General features: G+C 48.8%; 7 protein-coding genes across 7 annotated transcripts; 4 read left to right on the forward strand and 3 right to left on the reverse strand.

The window, feature by feature from the left end:
• Positions 1-1304: 1304 nt before the first annotated feature.
• RHO1 (GTP-binding protein Rho1) lies at positions 1305-2227 on the forward strand (the record flags this gene model as incomplete). The annotated part of the gene is made up of 5 exons (XM_049251252.1): positions 1305-1372; positions 1462-1489; positions 1635-1832; positions 1890-2024; positions 2075-2227. 5 exons carry the CDS (start codon positions 1305-1307, stop codon positions 2225-2227), a joined length of 582 nt encoding a protein of 193 aa, XP_049109552.1.
• A 1578-nt stretch (positions 2228-3805) lies between these two features.
• Positions 3806-4897, forward strand: HIS1_1 (ATP phosphoribosyltransferase (ATP-PRTase) (ATP-PRT); the record flags this gene model as incomplete). Its single annotated transcript, XM_049251253.1, has 4 exons — positions 3806-3866; positions 3928-4380; positions 4425-4607; positions 4662-4897. The coding sequence occupies 4 exons, from the start codon at positions 3806-3808 to the stop codon at positions 4895-4897; spliced, it is 933 nt and encodes a 310-aa protein (XP_049109553.1).
• Positions 4898-5954: 1057 nt separating this feature from the next.
• On the reverse strand, positions 5955-6890 carry ALG14 (UDP-N-acetylglucosamine transferase subunit; the record flags this gene model as incomplete). Its single annotated transcript, XM_049251254.1, has 2 exons — positions 5955-6758; positions 6819-6890. The coding sequence occupies 2 exons, from the start codon at positions 6888-6890 to the stop codon at positions 5955-5957; spliced, it is 876 nt and encodes a 291-aa protein (XP_049109554.1).
• Positions 6891-7294: 404 nt separating this feature from the next.
• On the forward strand, positions 7295-9977 carry LOZ57_002177 (uncharacterized protein; the record flags this gene model as incomplete). Its single annotated transcript, XM_049251255.1, has 3 exons — positions 7295-7420; positions 7493-8338; positions 8385-9977. The coding sequence occupies 3 exons, from the start codon at positions 7295-7297 to the stop codon at positions 9975-9977; spliced, it is 2565 nt and encodes an 854-aa protein (XP_049109555.1).
• A 2815-nt stretch (positions 9978-12792) lies between these two features.
• On the reverse strand, positions 12793-14151 carry ARO2 (bifunctional chorismate synthase/riboflavin reductase [NAD(P)H] aro2; the record flags this gene model as incomplete). Its single annotated transcript, XM_049251256.1, has 3 exons — positions 12793-13637; positions 13697-14058; positions 14117-14151. 3 exons carry the CDS (start codon positions 14149-14151, stop codon positions 12793-12795), a joined length of 1242 nt encoding a protein of 413 aa, XP_049109556.1.
• A 316-nt stretch (positions 14152-14467) lies between these two features.
• On the forward strand, positions 14468-16051 carry LOZ57_002179 (uncharacterized protein; the record flags this gene model as incomplete). The annotated part of the gene is made up of 1 exon (XM_049251257.1): positions 14468-16051. One exon carries the CDS (start codon positions 14468-14470, stop codon positions 16049-16051), a length of 1584 nt encoding a protein of 527 aa, XP_049109557.1.
• A 742-nt stretch (positions 16052-16793) lies between these two features.
• On the reverse strand, positions 16794-19658 carry LOZ57_002180 (uncharacterized protein; the record flags this gene model as incomplete). The annotated part of the gene is made up of 1 exon (XM_049251258.1): positions 16794-19658. One exon carries the CDS (start codon positions 19656-19658, stop codon positions 16794-16796), a length of 2865 nt encoding a protein of 954 aa, XP_049109558.1.
• Between the last annotated feature and the right edge of the window lie 67 nt (positions 19659-19725).

Below are 19725 nucleotides of genomic sequence, written 5' to 3' on the forward strand. Positions count from 1 at the left end.
GCAGCAAATTGCTGAGGCGAGAATGTAACTTCATTGCCCGCGGAGGTTGTTTCGAGGTGCATGTGGGCGGTCCTTTTGCCTTGACGTCGTTTCCGCACCGCCAGAGCTCCGGGTTTGTTGCTGCCGAGAGAGGCGCTGCACAGCTTACTCTCTGCCGTATTTCGCCCTGCGCAGGCCTGCGATTAGCTCCAACAGGGCCGGTTCGCAGGCGGAGCCTCCTCCCGCCGGCGAATCAACGAGCTACTACCCATTTCGCAGGCATTCTAGAGCCGGCCATCGCGCCCACGACGGTGCTGGCCGATGTGGCATGCCTCCCTTGCTCCCGTGCCTCGCCCAGCCTTTTCATGCAATATATATGCACGCCAGAGATGGACTCGTGACTTGGCTGTTTCTCACGCTCTTACGTGATCAGGCGTGCTGTTCTGCAAAGGGGCTGGCTGTTTGCGTCCCGGCAGCGCCCTGCTCCAGACGCCGGGCCACGATGGGATACGGTCGCTGCAGTGTTCTGCTGTGTAGGCCGTCAGGTAGCAAGCTATTGATGACCCTCGAAAGCTTTGATTAGTACCGGCGAAACAAAGTCGATACTGTAGTCACTGCGTTACCCTTGGTACCAATCTGTACTCCGTACTCCGTACATACACCAGTGGCGGGAGACCGGCACCACCCACACTGCCTTGTGCATGCAGCACAAGGGCAAATCTGCCGCCCGGGCAGCAGACAGAGTGCCATGCAGCAGGAATTCACCTGCAAACAACGCAGTGAAGCGGCCGCGCAGGGAGTGCTGGTGTCGGCGGCCGTGCCTCCTGTACGGTCGGCAGCGCGCACTCATTGGCCAGCGCCTGCAGACTGACCCAAACGGTCTTAGATTCAAAACCAACCATAACTAAACCTGGCGTGCCTTTTGCCTGCTGGCCCTCAAAACCTCTCTCCCCATCACTATTCAAACATCCTCTCGTCATCCTCTCTCTGCTTCTCTCTTGAACCACCTGTTTTTCCATCTTTCTCCATCTCTCATTAACCATCTTCAGCGTCCACTTCCTTCTCTGACTGCCCCCTGCTTCTTGACACCTGTTTTCTCCATCCCCATCTGCCCTTGTTGATCTTCAGCCTCCTCTCCTTGGTGACCAGCTCAGTGAGAAACTGAACAGTATGTGCACCCCAGCCCACCCTAAACAACTCTGCCCGAAAGCCCTTCCTGTTCGCTGCATCTGCTGCACTACCTCTCGCTCTGGAAACCCTCCTTCCTGAGCCTTCACTTGCTGTCAAACTGTCTGGCTAACCTCCCTTGGCTCTCTTCTCTGCAGATGGCTGAGATTCGCCGTAAGCTTGTTATTGTTGGTGATGGTGCTTGTGGAAAAACTTGTCTCTTGATGTAAGTGCTTCCGCCTCATCTTTGCTCTCTGGAAAAGACGCTAGTGTGTTGTTGGAGTTCAAATGGCTAACAAATGACGTGATGCTTAGTGTTTTCTCCAAGGGCACTTTCCCTGAGGTCAGCTTCTCTCTGCAGGCCTTCTGTCCTTCAGCCGCTCGAATATACCTGCGTTGACGCGTTATCGAGGGCATTTTTACCTATGACCTTGTGTCAAGCGCTGTGGCACATGACTAAAGGCTGCTAACACTTCTGCTTTCCTTAGGTCTACGTCCCAACCGTTTTCGAGAATTACGTTGCAGATGTTGAAGTTGATCAAAAACACGTTGAGCTTGCACTTTGGGATACTGCCGGACAGGAAGACTATGACCGTCTTCGCCCTCTTTCCTACCCAGACTCTCACGTGATTCTCATCTGCTTTGCCATCGACTCCCCCGATTCGCTGGATAACGTTCAAGAGAAGGTAAGCTTACTGGGAAACATCTGCTTAGTTAAATTTCTCATGCTGACAAAAATTCAGTGGATCTCTGAGGTTCTTCACTTTTGCTCCGGCCATCCTATCATCCTTGTCGGATGTAAGAAGGACTTGCGCCACGACCCCCGCACCGTTGAAGAATTGAACAAGACTTCTCAAAAGCCAGTTACCCCCGAGCAGGTACGCTTTTCTTCTTTCTTATGGAAATACAAATGGCTTACTTTATATAGGGCGAGGAGATTCGCAAAAAGATTGGCGCCTACAAGTACCTCGAGTGCTCTGCTAGAACCGGTGAGGGCGTTCGTGAGGTCTTCGAGTGCGCTACTCGTGCTGCCCTTTTGGCCAAGACGGACAAGAAGAAGAAAATCTGTAAGATTCTCTAAATGGCTTTGATCTTCCGGGATGGCCACTTGCATTGGCTTCCTCAAGGGACAATTTTCATGGCAGCTTGAATCGTCACGCCTGGATAGATCTTTTCCGTGGGTTACTCTGTCATCTCTAAGTTATGGCATTGTGGATAATTGCGGTCTCCATCAGCCTTGCTCTTGCGATGAAATTGACTGTCCAATTGGTCGATGTTATTTCCTATTACGGAGTGTGTCTCTAGAGATGTTCTTGTTCATTGGAATCAGGACCCGTTTTACTTCTCGGTTGTTCAACTGGCGGTCCCTCGACTGTGCAACTTTGTGCTGTCTTAGGGCCCTTGGACTGGTAATATTTTCGGCGCGCAAGCGATCGAGAAATAAGACGACGCTGTGATCCTTTTCTTCTGTGCTTGGAACTTGGGTTTGTTTCGCTCGATTCATGTCTCGGGATCAAGTGGAGGCATAGTCAAATTCTTTGGAACGAGCTCTGTCATAAACGCTGATTGCCCCATGATTGCTTTCTTGCAGTGTGTTTGTTCAAACAGACCTGCCAGCGATCTTGTCCGTTTCCCTCAGCAGTACCCACCGGTCAAAGAACTTAATCACTCGCGTACTTCGTTTCCTATGCCTGCCTCGTTTTTTCTTCTTCAGGAATGTCATTCAGGCTTTTTTGCAACACCCTCCCCCCTTTCAGCACGTGTCTTTTTCTTTTCTACGGCTGCGATTTTTGTTCCCTCGTCCAAGTCAAATTGTGTTTCTCGTTGCACACATACCCTTTATGCTGCTGTGCTTTCCCCCCCTAAGCTGTGATTCTTGCCCCATTTCCCATTTTCCTACTTGATTAACCCCAGGTGTAATAAATTTCTTGTTATCCGGCGCATGCAATAGTAAGTGGTAGTCAAATTTTCCCATAGCTTTCGGCTCCTTGTTCCCTCCGTGCCCAGGGTTCGCTCACTCTCCTTGTACCTGAGTGACTTGGCTAGCGCTGCGCATCGACCAGGGCTAAACAGACCCATTGCTCGCCACAGGATTGGAGACAAGCTTGACATGGCCCTTGAAGAAGAGAAATTACCTCGTAAGCGGATTTCTAGTTGCTTTTCGCCCTGGGATTTGCTGGTTACGCGCTTTGATGTGCTGTCATTCGTGGCGCCTTGGTGCCGGTGGGCCTGATAGGCGGTGGGGGAGCCAGACGGTGGGGTCATGTGTAGGCGTCGAAGCTCCTGATTCACCATCCAAAATACACCTGGAAGGCGTCATCCCTCCTTAGGCAGGAAATTAATCTTTACCGCGACCTGCTAAGACAGAAAAGAGCAGATTTCTGAACTCCATGCTTCTAGAGGGCCTTGGGTTGCCCTCCTTTGTTACAAGAAGAATGGGCCTTCTTCTATTTCTCCCCGAAAAACCCCTCGTCTTCCAGGACGCGCAAGGACCCCAATTGAGTGAGGATAGTAGTTGCTTGAGTCCGTCACACCCATGGATTTAGTCAATCAGTGAGTCGCGACCGATCTCTGCTTTCTTAGAGCACCAGCTAATGGCTACTCCAAGTCTCGAAGGCCGGTTACTGTTTGCGGTTCCTAAAAGCAAGTCACATCCCCCATGTTCTTTTTAGCCCCGCCTTCTACTACTCAGCAGTGGTTTAATGAGGACAGCACACTAGGTGTCCGAAATCAAGCATCGCTATCCGTATATTTTTCAACTGCTAACTTCTATTTTAATAGAGGGCCGTTTGCAGCAAGCCGTGCTCGACCTCCTTGCTGGTTCCGACGTCCAGTTCCGCCGCGAATCCCGCCTTGATATTGCATTGGTCAAGAATCTTGACATTGCTCTGATTTTCCTCCCTGCTGCTGATATCCCAACCTTTGTTGGGGATGGATGTGTCGACCTTGGTATTACAGGCCGGGATCAAGTCAGAGAGCATGATTCACATCTTCCACAAAATGAGGAATCCGGCGTGGAAGAGCTTCTTGACCTTGAATTCGGTGGCTGCAAGCTCCAAGTTCAGGTGCCTGAAAATGGACCCATTCAAGCTGTCAGGGATCTAGTGGGAAAGAATGTGGTTACTAGCTTTACTGGTCTAGCTACGAAGTACTTTTCGCAGTTAGAGGGAGTAAATGGAGGAGAACACCTTCAGACTAAAATCAAGTATGTTGGTGGAAGTGTTGAAGCTGCATGTGCGTTGGGTGTTGCAGATGGCATTGTTGACTTGGTTGGCAAGTACAACGTATCTCGAGTACCTCGACATTGGCTAATGAAAAAACAGAGTCTGGCGAAACTATGAGAGCGGCCGGCCTCAAAGCCATTGATACTGTTGTTCAAAGCACTGCAGTCCTTATCAAGTCCCACAGAACCTCCAACCCTCTTGTTAATCTCATTACCTCAAGAATTCAGGGCGTAATCAGTAAGTATTAGTAAATCCCCGCTATAGCTGCCTAAAATTAATAATTACTTCTAGATGCTAATAAATATGTGCTTTGTCACTACAACATCTCTCGCGACCTTCTCTCTCAGGCATCACAAATCACACCAGGGAAGCAGGCTCCAACTGTAACAGCAATAGAGGAAAATGGTTGGGTAGCCGTCAGCGCTATGGTAGAAAAAAAATTAATAGCTACAGTTATGGATGAGTTAACAAATCTGGGTGCAACGGATATATTGGTCTTGAATATTGCAAATTCTCGCACAAAGTGAAGAGTCTGAATACACTGCGGCTGATAGATCGAGAGTGTTATTTTTGGATAGAAAAGTGGTGTTCCCAGTTACATACATAGACACGTCACCGGTTGCTAGATACGATTTTGATTGAATGACTGATTGATTATCTCTGCCGTAAACCTGGTAGCATGGATATAGCGTAGAATACGTTTTGACAGAACCATGGCGTTGCAAACAAACTTCATTGAACTGCACTGATTTCTGAGAACCTTGGTAGTTTGCGCCCAGGTCTTCTAAAAACAGCATCCTTGATCCTTACACAAGAATGACAGTGATGCTTTGCGCATAGGGTAGTTATTTTATGGGTTTCTTCCTACAAATAAGTAGTGATTTGCTAGCCGGGTCCGCTGGACTTTGAAGCCTTTACTAGAGAACTGAATACAGACTCTCTACCTCCTAGGGTCCCGAAATCTGACAGCTGAGTGTTTCTGTCGTGCTTCACACCCCCAAAAATTCAATTTTGTACATGCCCCAACTCCCAGGATGGTATAATCCTTGAGTCCACTACCTTGTAAAGAGATATGGATATTGCTTTGTTTTCCAACTTTCTGAGGTGACTTGTAGCCCTGCACAACCATTCCTTCAAAGCACAGGGCTCTTCTTGTCTTGATTTTCCTGAGGACTACGGAGTACCTTCACCGACTTTCCCAGATGGGGGCAATCCTTTGACGAAAGGACACCTCTCTACACCCAGTCAAAGGCTAAATATATCTTTGAAAATAACCAACGGCACCATAGAGGGTGTACTTGGAGTAGGTGGAATGTGGAATTTCCAACATGGCCCAAGAGATACTAGAAGATACAGACGTAGGTATAGTGTGCCAGGTGGCTCCAGTCAAAATGGTAGTGTTAATACCTGATATAGACCGTAATAATATTAGATTTATCCCGTGCTAAGCATCAAACTAAGCGCAAACGGGGTTTATTCCTGATTTTAAAACTTCGGCGTGTAATTGTATATCGGACCTAACGTATGCGAAGCTCAATATGGTTCAATCCTGGCAAGAAGAGATCTTATAGGACAATTTCTCCTTCAGCTTAGTATCTGCCCGACATACTCAGCTTTCTTTCCATTCCAGCTCTGATATCCTTCCAGGGTGCTCCACTGAACAAGAAACCGATCCACAATGGGAAGGACAAGCTTCCCGGAGAGGCTCAGCGTTTTGACACGTGCCCAGGATTCAATGAATATAGTCCGAAGATATCGTCTCTGTTTATCGTGGCGCGATCTGCCGCGTTTTCCAGAGCGCGGCGCATCCGTGATAAACCCCCGGCTGACACAGCGTAATATCCTCGCCGCTACAATAACACAGACTGCCATTCCCGGACCGTTTGTTAAAATTAAGTCTGGATAGCCCAAGGCTTGGGATGGCGCAACGGTTGAACGTATCTGATCTGGATGTTTTCCGCGGAGCGCCAGTAAGCACATCCAGAAGCAGTGTAGAGTCGAAAAGGGAGCAGTGAGAAGGCTCTGGTGTACCTTCCTCGCGCGGGGAATGGTAATAATTGTATATTCTCCTTGAGAACTCGGAGATTTGGCACGCATAACGTTGTTGCCGGAGCGTTTCTTAACTTTTCCTTTTCCTGCTTGGTTGTAGAACTGGTTGAGCTGAAGTAGCTCTCGTTCAAGTTCTGCGGCTTTTTTCATACTAAATGAATCTCCTGTGCTTACAAGATAGGTGCGTCTCGAGTACATCCCAGGATTCAATCGCGCATGTCTCATCATAGATAGCATTTCCTCAGTATGCCCACCGCTCCCCAGTACAATAAAAAGATGAATACCGCGGCGCGACCTGACATGCTTAGCTGAAACATCTGTGAGGCGGGTCAGGTAGACCTATTAGAGAAGTTTAGAAATAACCATATCAAACATCTCGCTTCTGGAAAAGCCACGTACAACCGAGATAACAAAAAACGTTGCTGAGGCAGCAACTATACAAATTGCTGTAGCTATAGCTGCAGCACTCATTGTAGAATTCAAGTAGCTACCAAGTGAACAGCACGCCTATCTGAAATATATCAATCATGAAGAAGATAGAAAATGAAAGGACTAGGGATCTCCAGATGTCTTGGGTCACCTAGGAGAGAAAGGGAGAGAAAGGAGAGCGCCCAATTAAACATCATGCAGATCTGCCATGGTGATAATCGAGAACATAATAGTAACCGGTGCTCTTTGAGGGTACCCCTGGACTTCGCTTTTGATAGAAGACAATCTGGACGGAACCTCAATGCTGTTATTGGTGGCCGCAAGCGGCTAGCGCAGATCCGGCGATTAGGCAGCTTAACTCCTCGAAATTTGTGTTTAGGGACTGTTTACTCGCCATCTGCGATCGCGCACCCTCTAATCCTGTCGCTATTACGCTGCAGGGCGCCATGGCCCTTTTTTTCCAAAAGCGCCTTCATTGCTTCTATTGTGGGTCCCGGTCATCGAAGCCTCAGAAGGGCTCGACACGTCAGTGGAGGTGTTCTGAATGCCAGGCAGTAAACCATCTCGATGAGGTATGCGTGTTGTCCGCGCACTGCAAGAGTATGATATTTCACACAACGGTAGACAGCTAACTTAAGATGTAGAATGGTGAGATAACGGACCCCCCGCCCGCTGAAGCATCGTTTCAACCCAGCCAACCCCAATACGCCCGACCTCTCTCCCATGCGCAGGTAGATCGATCTTCAGATTCATCCATATTCTGCTCAACGTGCCTAAAAAACCAATACCTGTTAACCGAAACCCTTGCATCCTATCTTCCACCTCAATCGCACCCGGATTATGACGCTTACGAAGCGTCGTACCCAGAATACCGAAAGAGTCTCGAGAGCCGCTACCCACAAGTATGCGAACGTTGCGAACCGAAAGTCATTGGGCGCATTCGTCAGGCGGGATATGCGGCGAAAGCCGACCATTTACGACGCATGATGGAGCGTAGTAGGGGCGGCAGAACCGGGCGCAATAAAGGCAACTGGAGATGGCGCAGTCTTTTGGTTTCTACTGGTGCTGTATCCTTTTGGGCCAGCATTACTGGACAGCTGCTCTGGGATATCACGGGCTGTATACCAGATATTGGATATTCTCTTGAGTACCAAGAATATGCACAGCCATCCAAGATTCTCTCACAATGTTTTTGGCAAGGTGTTGAAACGTACTGTATGTCGAAGGAATGCGCAATGACACTACAGCCGTATGCTGGGCTAGCATTGGTTCTAGGAGTCTTCTCGCTGTGGTGGAATCCGCAACTTCGATCGAAGGTCAGTGGACGGTCTGGTCGTATAACTGGAGTGCGTGAATATTATCGAATACAGATCGTTGCGCTCGTTGCCAGATTTATCAGCTGGGTTATGTTACAAGATACATCGATCACCGACCTTAATCCCAACCTTTCCCGAGCGATTCATATTTTTATAGGACTCTTCACATTATTTGTAAGTTCCGCTGTACCTAAGACGGATAGGGAACTGATGATTTTAGACAACCATTGCCTCCAGAGCATCGATTCAATTTTCGGCTAAACCTATTGTCTCGTGGAATGAAAATCTTGACTCTCTAACTACAACAAATTCAAGGACTGACAAAGATGGCCCACGGCCACCCCTTTCGATCTCTCAGGCAGCAGCTCCTAGCCTAAGTCATGATGTACCGCGATTTCCGATTACAAAACTCGCTGCTCCTCGTGCCGCCACTCCAGAGCCCTATATACCTCCAACTCCTCCTTTAGACCCCTCATACGACTCCGATGCCATGGATTGGACTCCTTCCCATCAGCAAGCGATTCAACCCAGCTTTCATCTAAGCCGAAGAAAACCTGAGCCTGTTGTTGTTCCATCCCCGTTTCAAGGACAATTACCTCCAGCCCCCAAGCCGCCATCATGGCAGCTCCGCAACCCTAGGCCGACACCTTTAGTTAGACCCCCTGAGAAACCCAACCCTTTCCATACCGCGCCAATTTTACAACCAACCATTGCAACGTCTCATGACAGCAAAAGTCTGACGAAATCAAGTGACATGGTGATGGCACCTCCGAAATTCTTTCCCCAAAGTGATTTTAAGGCGGAGACTGGTCTGGAGAGCTTATTTGACAAGGCATTTTCCATTGCAGATAGCCCAGGGAAAGGCGAACGGCATTCTAAATCGAAAACTGCGGAAAGCGAGCCTGTAGCAAATAAACCGCTCCATCTCTTGAAGAGCATCCTTTTGGTTTTTGGCTTGACGCTATGGGTTGGCTCTCGACCTTTGGGCTTACCCAGAAACACCACTGAAACGGTTGTGCTATCCCTTAGTTTCCTTGTGGCCGGATTCTCTTTGCTTGAATTATTGATGAAACCCATGGTTCATTGGAGAACAACTGATATATTTTTATCCGTGGCTGAACTACTTGGCTGTGCCTATTTTGCCTTGACTCGCACAGGCCACTTTGAGGAGTTTACAACTTTTGATAATGCTGGAATATACTTCGTATCCTTTTTGACAGGCCAAGAGCTATTCGGGCTTCGTTTCTTGTTCGAGAGAAAGGAACCGAGTGTTGTTGCGCAGGCCCCAATTCAACCAGAGAATAGACGACCGGAAACGCCTCCGTTAATGTCGCCATCTCTCTCCACTTCTAGCGGAGAACGAACTCCCACCCGCGCTTCTTTCCTATCAAAGCCGGAGCCTAGTCTTCGAATGGATCATTCACCGGCTAAAAAGCAACCTCCACGGTATCAACCTTCCCCCGCACTTCAACCCTTGCATCCAAATTCGAGCACACTCAACAGACAAAGCACCTCTCACCCCGTCCCTAAAGCGGAGTCTACCCTAGCTTCTTTTTCGACAATTACTCAATCGCAGCTTCTCTCCTCGTCCTTTGGTTCCACAGATCGTTTCATGTCCCCTGCATCCGTCACATCGGTTTCCTCTGCTGAGTACGACACGTCCACGATATCGGAGCCACCATCTCCTATCCTCTCCGCTCGTCATCGCACCCCGGGCCCTTCGATTAATGGCCTCAGCTTAGAAGATAGCCCCATACCTATGAAAAATATAGTTCCTACTCCACGCTATTCCCTTCGAAGTCGTCGGCGGTAGTATAACACATATCTTCGCTTTTTCCCTGTCCACTTGCCAAATTCTATCGTGTCTTTGATCCATGTCCTTTTGATGAATGAAACTTATGATATCCTTTTTCGGCGCTCTATCTGGCGGATCTGCAGTGTATGGTGGACAGGCATGCATTTAACTTTGTATTCATCTACAACAAGAGTCATACTTGTGGGCGGTGTTTTCTGCTGTTTGGCAGTTTCCTGCCTAGGGCTGGTTAGCGAGTTTTATTGATATAGTATTCTCTTTGCTGGGCATCTTTCATTTGATTCTTAAATTAGCGTACTGGCCCTACTACCAACTTGGCATTGATATTGGCTTGCCTACAGATATTTATTTTGATTACGTCTTCCAACTATCATTCACACATAACAGGTTTCTAAATACAGCATTCTCTCAATCTGTGTCCACCCAAGCAATGGATCATACAAGGGGCATGTGCACGGGCCGACCTGACCACAATGTCAGCAACTTGTCAGCATGGGAAGTGCTGTTCACTAAACAATTAAATATCAAGCAACTATTATCTTGGCGCCTCCGGGCATAAGGAGCTTTCCAAGCTATTCTTGACCTATGGCTATGTGGTACCGACCTTTATAAAGCAGCAATTGTAGCTGTTATTTCTCGCTGCCTTTGAGACTTGCTTGACCGAATCCAGACAACCAGATCCGTTCCCAACAGCTGAAACGTCACTAGGGGGGCCTTTATTATGCTGGACGGGAAGGAAAGAGAAGTTTTACGCGGTTGTTCAGCTCCAGCCGACCAACAACCGCTGGCGATGTGACTTGAAACGGCCACACGGGCCAAATAAGGTTGGAATATGTTGGGCTTGAACCCCGATCAGGACTCTATGTGGTCTAGCTAGCTCAAGAGCAATGTGGAATCTACACCTCGGGCTGGAATTTTGCGATGACAAAACGAAGCTGACACGTTTGCTCGCTATGATACCATGTTCGATGGCTGTTTGGCCAGAACTGCACGACTCCTTACCTTGCTACCATGCAATTGGGACCGTGCTTGATCTTCTTACAAAAGGCCACCATGCGGTGAAGGAGATTAAAATAATTATTCCTAAAGCTTTCGCCATACCCTACTATCAGTGATGCTACTTTAACCACTAGCGATTGCCTCCTCTGTTCCCTCTGGGTCGTATATAGTGTTATTTTGGGGTTCAATGGACACCCCGCTTCAGTTAATGTTACCAACCCGTCCAGCAACGGTATACTACAATTCATTAATATGGGCCGCCTGGAAAAATTCCTGGGATCTCGACGCCATTTCTCGCAAAAGGGCGATACTCCTAATGATGCGTGCGTTTCTGACCAGGGAGAGGGTATTTGCATGCCAACAAAACGATGTGCGATCTTCCCAAATACGTACTTTTGCATATTCCTTACCCCTATATATCCGCTCATTATCTTAAGGTCCTGGCATCTCAATGAAAGGCTTTTGCTCAGGTGGCTCTGATGAAATCCAGGTGAGGTCATGTTCCTCTTGTATTCGTAGTGGTGGCCTTGTCCACAATGCTGACTGATAAAAAAGTGCTGTGTCATCAGGTCATGTCTTGTAGTGGAAGGGACAGGGTTCTGTAGGAATAAAAAAGATGAGTGTCCTAAAGGCAAATTCTTCTCAAGCACAGATGCGGTATTGCCCTGCTACTTCCAAGATCTGAGATATTAGAACTAACGGGTAGTACATAGCTGTTCCCGTGTCTTGGGTCAGATGATATCCAATGCTGTGTGAAAAAGGAAAACATATCCAGCATATCTTCGAGTTCTACACGAGCAAGCGGAGAACCGTCATCTGCAACAATTAGCACATTGTTGCTATCGTCAACGATGGCTTCATTATCAACTGACTTCCTAACTTCAACCCTACCGGAATCGACAACCACTTCAGAAGTACTTTCGTCCTCCATATCACCCATTTCTACCATAACAATCCTCCCCTCGACTTCTGTTCCTAACCTATCCGCTGGCCAGATCGGTGGTATCGTAGCTGGCTCGGTTGCAGCCGGAATTACTCTCATTTTTCTGTCCATATGCTTTTTTCTACGTCGTGCCCGTTCGAAATACAACCAGAAACAAGCTCAACAAGAGCTATTATATCATGTTAACATGCCACCTGAGCTGCCAGACTCTAGTGGAAGATTCGGTAAACGGGCCAGCCATATAGGGCCCTCCGCCGGCTTGACCACTACTAATGACAGAGTTAGAACAGAAAGAGGAAACAGTCTAGGGTACCGTCACAGAGCTATGCCAGCTAGACCAAGCGCTGCTGTACAAATGCGACAAACCCGCAGGCCATATGAGTTCACGTCACCATTGGCATATCACCCTTGTCGCCCACAATCGGCGCCAATGCCTGCTGAGTTAGAGACTTTTCTGAATGAAAAGAAAGCTGCGAGCACTACAGACCTGGCAAGATAGCGAGACTATCTTCTATGGACCCCAGAAAGTATTCTTCAAAAAAGAGTCACCCAGTTTATGTTGTATGTTGTATAGGCAAAGGTTATATTTTATCGCTACTTGGTTATTGTACAATAGCCTCTCTATTAACGGAGACTACAAGCAACGGGTGGTTTCAGTGTATCAAACGTGTTGTAAGGACAGAAGACCATATTCATGAGCGTCACGTTAAATTTTAAATCTAAGGTTCTATATTTCAATTTGCTATGCCCCGCAATAAAATATTCAGCAAAACGTCCCTCACATGTGGATTTCTCAAATTGAGGAATAGAATTGCGAACATTTTTATTTCGTGATCCCAAAAGCCAATGAAACTCTTTATAATGCCAATGTCATTACGGCTGAGGTTGCATGCTCGCTGGGCGTGTAGGAATAGTCCTAGACAAGGGAGGTAAAAGATTTTTTGCTGTTTCTCTAGCATTCTGTGCCATCAATGCATCAATGATAACCAGAGCCGCCATCGCCTCTACGATTGGCACTGCACGTGGTACAACGCAAGGATCATGACGTCCTTTGGCCTCGAGAACACCCTCCTCAAACGCGTAGGTTGCGGTTGTCTGAGCTTGTCCAATGGTCGCTGGTGGCTTGAATGCAACACGGAAGTAAATGGAAGCGCCATTAGAAATCCCTCCCTGAATACCACCCGAATTATTCGTTTTGGTAGTGAGACGTTGAGTGTTGGTGGGTGTACCATCCTCATTCTTCACTTCTGTTGTAGTGACAACAAATGGATCATTGTGGGTTGATCCCGGCACTTCACAACCTAAGAAACCAGAGCCAATCTCAAACCCTTTAGTAGCAGGAATGCTAAGCATTGCATGAGCAAGTTTAGCTTCAAGTTTGTCGAAACACGGCTCTCCCAAGCCAACGGGTACATTCCGAATAACGCATGTAACGGTCCCGCCAATGCTATCCTGATTGTCACGGAATTGTTCAATAACCTTGGTCATTCGCTGAGCTGCCTCAGTGTTTGGACACCTAATAGGAACGAAGGAATCAACGGTCTTTCTATTAATGGTTTCCAGGAGGTTTAAAAAGTCAGGGTTTGTAGAGGCGCTGGGATGTTCAGGTGTTGGGGGAAAGAGATGTTCGCTGCCGACTGATGATACAAATGCAGTGATTTCAACGTTATGCGACAGCCGAAGGTATTTTTCCGCGATTGCGCCGGCAGCAACGCGACCTTGGTTTCGGGGCTGGTTAGTGACCTTCCATCAAGCAGGCATAGTGCTGGTAGCCTACCTATAGTCTCTCGTGCGCTACTCCTGCCACCGCCGCTACTGGCTTTGACACCATATTTTTCTAGATAAGTGAAGTCTGCATGGCTAGGTCGAGGATACATGTCCATTGTTTTATTTCCATAGTCTTTGGGTCGTTGATCCTCGTTTCTCACAATCATACCAATTGGCGTGCCCAATGTGATGCCAAATTCGGTACCCGATTGAATCTCTACTCTATCTTTCTCGTTTCTAGGCGTGGTGAGGGCGCTTTGTCCAGGTCTTCTGCGAGTCATCTGAGGTTGGATATCATCTTCCGACAACTCCATTCCCGGTGGGCAGCCATCGACAATGCAACCAACTGAGCGACAATGGGATTCACCATATCTGAGAGATATTAGATCGGGGTATACGAGAAAATAATGGAAACGAAAATAAACCGTACGTAGTGACCCTGAAATATTCTCCGAAAGTAGACATTTTGGCGGGGCAGTGGTACAAAGAGGGGGCAATCAGAGCGAGGTAAAAATGGCTAAACCACCACTTTGGTTTATTTTAGAATAGTTCTACGCCTCTGCTTAAGCGCTTAAGCTGTAGATGTTTAAATATTCGTACCGTTGGAAAAGATGAGTCTTCACTGCTGAAGCTTCGATAAGCTCCGATATCGAAGCTGTCGATGACTCAGCGAAATGGGCCTTGCCTTGAACGGCCTAGTGCCTCCGCCCTTCTTAACTTCCGCCGCGGCCAAACTCTCCGCCGGCGAGAATTCCACCCTCCCTCCGCCCCTCCGCCTCCAATGCTCCCTCTACGTCAATTGCATTGGGGATTGTTTTCAAAAGCTTCTACGGGAAATTTACCCCGGTTAAAACAGTCATTGCGGCTTTCTTTCTCTCAGCAACAATCTCTGCACTCCGCCCACCAACTTCCCGATTTCCCAATCCTCGTTAGCGATACCTCCGCCGAACACCAGATCTACCAATCCCTCACCACTGACCCGTATATCAACCTCTCAATTGAGAATTACCTTTATAAAAATACGCCCAATGGATCGAAAATCCTTTTTCTCTACGTAAATCGTCCCACCGTCGTTATTGGCAGAAATCAGAATCCATGGCTTGAGACGAATTTACACCTTCTCGATCGGCGAGGAAGCTTGGAACGTGACACGATATACTCGGGACCTCCGATTACATTGTTACGGCGAAAATCCGGCGGCGGAACCGTATTTCACGATGAAGGGAACCTGAACTTCAGCGTAATATGCCCCAAGCCAATTTTCCATCGCGATAAGCACGCTGAGATGGTTGTTCGAGCTCTACACAAACTGGGAGCAGCCAATACAAGTGTCAACGCCCGGCATGATATTGTCATGAGTCAGGGTACTTCGTATCAACCACCTGCAAGGGAAGTTGTTAAGGTCAGTATGAATGATGCCGAGAGTCCGCCTGTGGAGAAAACGCCTCGCGCCGTCAAGATTTCCGGTTCAGCGTATAAGCTGTCGAGCTTTCGAGCATTACACCATGGGACGTGTCTAATTGAGTCCCCAAATCTCAATGCGATTGGATCCTTTTTGAGATCCCCTGCACGGCCGTATTTGCGAGCGAAGGGGGTTGAGAGTGTCAGGTCTCCGATTGGCAATGTATGCTCTTCTCTCGGTGGCCGGACGGGAGCGAATCTCATGCAGTCTTTGGTCGCCGGCATCATGGAGGAGTTCGCTTTGATGTACAACGTGGAAGCGGATGCATTGTTCAGCGCCCAGGATCTTCATAACGAACCGGGTTTTCGATCGGGTAGTAATTGGACCGTCGGCGCCTTCACGAATAATACCGTGGTTGGTGTCGAAGAAATCGAAGAAAATATTCGTGAATTTCAGGTACGTCGCTTACCGCATGGCGTATTGCATTCTAGGCCAGGGCTAAAAAGCGAGTTTCAGTCGTTGGACTGGACATACAACCAATGCCCGCAGTTCACGTTTTCTACTCGACCGACAGAGGACGATCCGCGCCCAAGACCGGTTCCACCGCCCCATCTCCATCCTTCTGTACGTGTATCTTCCGAAAACCTCCCATACAAATCATACCATAACCAAGCCTCTCTTACTAACGCCGGCCTAATGCTGGTCTTCCCCCAGACCCATGTATTTCTCCGCCTGAAATCGGGGAAGATAGTCGAGTCTCACATCTCCATGTCCGCTGATCCAGAGGCCGCTCAGGCTCAGTCTTACCGGGTCCACGAAATCCTTCGCGACCGCGCTCTCCACGAGATTTCAGACTGGGCACCGATCCTCACGCGCGTCGCCGATGCATTCGACTGTGCACAGGATGCATTCAATCTGGCCGGATGGTTGAACAGTAAGCTTGGGCGGTGTTCTAACTTCTAACGCCCACTCCGGTGCACTGACAACTGGAGAAATCATACTTACCGAGCACATACATCTCCCCAGCGGGACCTGACCGAGACGTATATACAGAGTACGTATGCTGTGTTCTGTTTTCATATCTGTATGTACTAGAAGATATGCATCCACGCATACAATAATAATGTAATCTTACCATTATTCCTCCCGCACTTGCATGCATATGTCAAGACGTGTGTTTGTTTACACAGCTGTCGGGGTGGCACCACTTGCGGTATTTTCTCTGGTATTCTGTTTTGCTCGCCTGCTCGCCTTTTCAGCTCCTGTTGGGTGGCATTGGAACAGCAGTTTCAAATGCACGCGGCCATATGCAGAAACGAGAATATCGTTATCCCTACGCAGTTGCGATTGCAAGATCTAGTTGTCCTCCATCCAGCGTTTGCCGCCGATCAAAATGGATGCAGCGCTTGGCAGCGAATTGGCTTTGCAGCCCATGCACTGGCACCGCGCGGAACAGGGGGGTCAATATCCGAAATAAGGCCAATGGGCAAAGAAGACGAATGGAAGCTCGTGAAACTGACTAAATACTAAGAAAAAAAATAGGGAAACCCACAAATCTCAGAAACGTCTCAAAAAAACCAAGAATATGCCTCCAAATAGTACACCTTGGCCCTGGAAACCCATGCCATGCAGCTTGATGGTAGAAAAATATCATAAACTTTCCCAATTTTGATGCCGGATCTACATCAAATCTCACGACGCCCCGTCATTGTTTGCTGGCCGTTGCTGCATTATTCCGTCCATGATCGTTACCATCATCATCGTCGTCCAGCCCATCCCCAGCTCCTGCGTTGACAACCCTCAGCTTCTCCTTGGGCACCGTAAACGTAACCTGCACTACTCGGCCCTCTGCCGCGGCCTCCACATCCCAGTCGTCCTCTTCTTCGTCGTCTCCCTCGTCATCATAGCCGGCCAGGGCGGGAGAATCCATGTCTTTGCTGCTACTGCCACCGGTTCGTCGGCCCGCCGACAGCGCATCCTCGTATGTTCCTCTCCGGAGCAGCGTAGATCGCTCGGTGGATGATCGCTTGACGTTCCAGTCCTTCGCGCCCTGTTTGCGCTGCAAAGCGGACGAGTTCGTGCTGAATGCCCGACGCGGCGGTTTGGCGCCGTCGTCTGAATACCCCGACATGTGTTCCTGCGCGCTGTAGAAACTTTTCGTCGGGCTGGAGCTGGAGCTACGCTCGAGGCCTAGCGGTGGGTCCGAATTAGCGAGGCTTGAGTCAGACGTGTCTGACCTTTTGAAGCTGAGCGCACGACGAACGGATCCGACCCAGTCCAATGCTTTACTCTTGCTCTGGACAGGTGGCTCCCCTGTCTCCGACGGCAGCAAGGAGCTACCAAGCAGCGACCCGCTCTCTGGGCGACTCAATTTTTCATTGCTAGTCTTATCTGACCTCAACTTTAGCTCGTTAGTGAGCAGCTCAAGACTAAAGGCTGATTCCTCGGGCATTTCAATTAATGGTAGAGAGCTGTGCCGGAAAGCAGACATCTGATTCAATCCCATGGAGTTTGTTCTATACGAGGATGTTGACATGGTAGATCCTGAAGATTCAGAGAGACCAGACAGCGTACGGTCTGTTTTGCTAAGTGAGTCAGTTCGTCGGCCCTGGATAACTGCTGGTGTCATAACATTGGATCCATGCCCATGTGCCCATTCTGTATTGCTGCTGTCAACGCTACGAGGCGGGATGATCATTTGAGGTGAAAGACAAGCCTTGACGGGCGATGGAGGATCTCGAAATGGATCCGACATTGCTGAGCTTTTACTATGCCGATGTGTGCCTCGAGCTCCAGACGGTTCGGTACCAGCCTGTGGGTAATCACCATACTCTTCTCCTTCGTCAATGGGGTGGATAATCCCAAGAGTAGAGGGCCGTCGCAAATCGTCTGAGTATCCTGCGGGCTGGTATGTTTTTGAGGCCATTCCCACGGACGTTCTAGTAGGGGTGGTATCCACCAAAAGGCTTGTTCTCTCTGCAGCTGACGCATTTTTGTCGTTCCAATCGCTGTCGTGGTGTGAATTGGCTCTTGGTCGGCTCGGAGTTGCTGGAAGCATGGGCTGGTATAGGCCGCTAGGGGTCTCACTAACATTCATATGCGGTCGCTCGGCACCAAGCGCTAGCTTTCGAAGCTCTTGCTCGCGGTTTCGTTTATGCACCCTCCGATGACGCGTTCGAGCGCAGAAAAGAAAGACCAGGGCGGCCATTGCGGCGGATATTCCAACCCCAAGGCCAACACCCAATCCTGCCTTTTGTGCCATGGAAGACAGAGGGCCGGGACTATGCACGGGGCCAGGTTTTTCAGGGGGAGCATAAGACGTGATCCAACTTTCGGATGTCATATTGAAAAGATATACCTGTGTGTTATCACGACGTTCCAAGACGGACCGTTTCGATGACCGCGAAATTTCATATCCACCGACAACAGCCATGATGCCTCCCGGTAGGATTGCCGCTCCATGACCAAAGATTCCAATACCTTTCGGTATGCCGGGAGAAGAATCCTTCGGAATACTCCAAGCCCATTCCCCTGAGCCACCATAGTCTTCGCCAAGATGTAGGACTGCGAGCTGCGGTTGGGCTGGCTCTGTAATGTCGCCCACCCAACCACCTAGAATAATGAGTTTGTCTCCTCCAGGTGCCAAAATGGCAGTGTGTCCCGATCGTGGCTCGATGCCACGTACACTTTGCTGCCCTGACGAGGTTGGCAAATTGGTGATTGGAACATAGCTCCAGGTACCTTCTGGTAATGAAAACAGTGCAATTCTTGACATGTCAATAAAGGCATCTTGCGTGTGACCCCCGACCAGGGCAAATCGCTGTTGGCGAAGCTGATTTCCGGTTGAAGAGTTTGAATGCGTAGGGAGCAGGGGAGTTATGGTGGAACCGGCTTGGCGGACTGGCGGGGACCTGCTCGATAACATAGAAGCCAAGTATAAACCGTCACCAGGCGACTTCGTTGGGTCGAGCACGATCATTTCTCGAGAATAATTTGCTTTGGACATCCAGCCTTTCGCCTCTCCGCCGACAACTGGGCACATCCCACCAAAAACATAAACATCAAAAAGGTTACCCCTCGTTAGAGCGGGGAAAGTGATTGCTGCAGCCAGATTATTGGGGCCGACTCTTCCAAGACCCTCTTTGCTTTCGACCTCTTTTAATGATAGATTTGACCAAGTTCCTTCACCAAGACGACGAGCATCTGGGACAAAACGCCATAGCTGAGCAGCGCCAGACTCACAGTCGCCAGCATAGACCATTGGAACACCATCCTTGTTGGGTAGAGGGATGATGCTCTTGATGCCATTATTGGATAAGAAAGGTGGCTTGTTTCTTACATTCACAAGGGGTGGCGCAGACGTGTCAAATGGTGCCGATATATTGAATGCTTGTAGTTGAAGTTCGTTTGAGCCTTGAGAAGTCGGTAAAAGGATGTATGCTAGAGAGGAGCCATTTTCGGAAGAGGGTACCCAAATGTAGGAAGGATTGTACGGCAACTTTGGAGGATCACCGCTAACCAGCCCTACAAGAAGTTGAATGAAAGTTCCAATCCAAAGAGCCTTGACCATGGCGACTGCAGGGGTGAAAGACATTCGATGTGAGTTGTTCTGCGGGATCACACCATTGTTGCGCAGG

This window comes from Ophidiomyces ophidiicola (assembly GCF_022830035.1).
Source record: "Ophidiomyces ophidiicola strain CBS 122913 chromosome Unknown scaffold_6, whole genome shotgun sequence".
NCBI lineage: Eukaryota > Fungi > Ascomycota > Eurotiomycetes > Onygenales > Onygenaceae > Ophidiomyces > Ophidiomyces ophidiicola.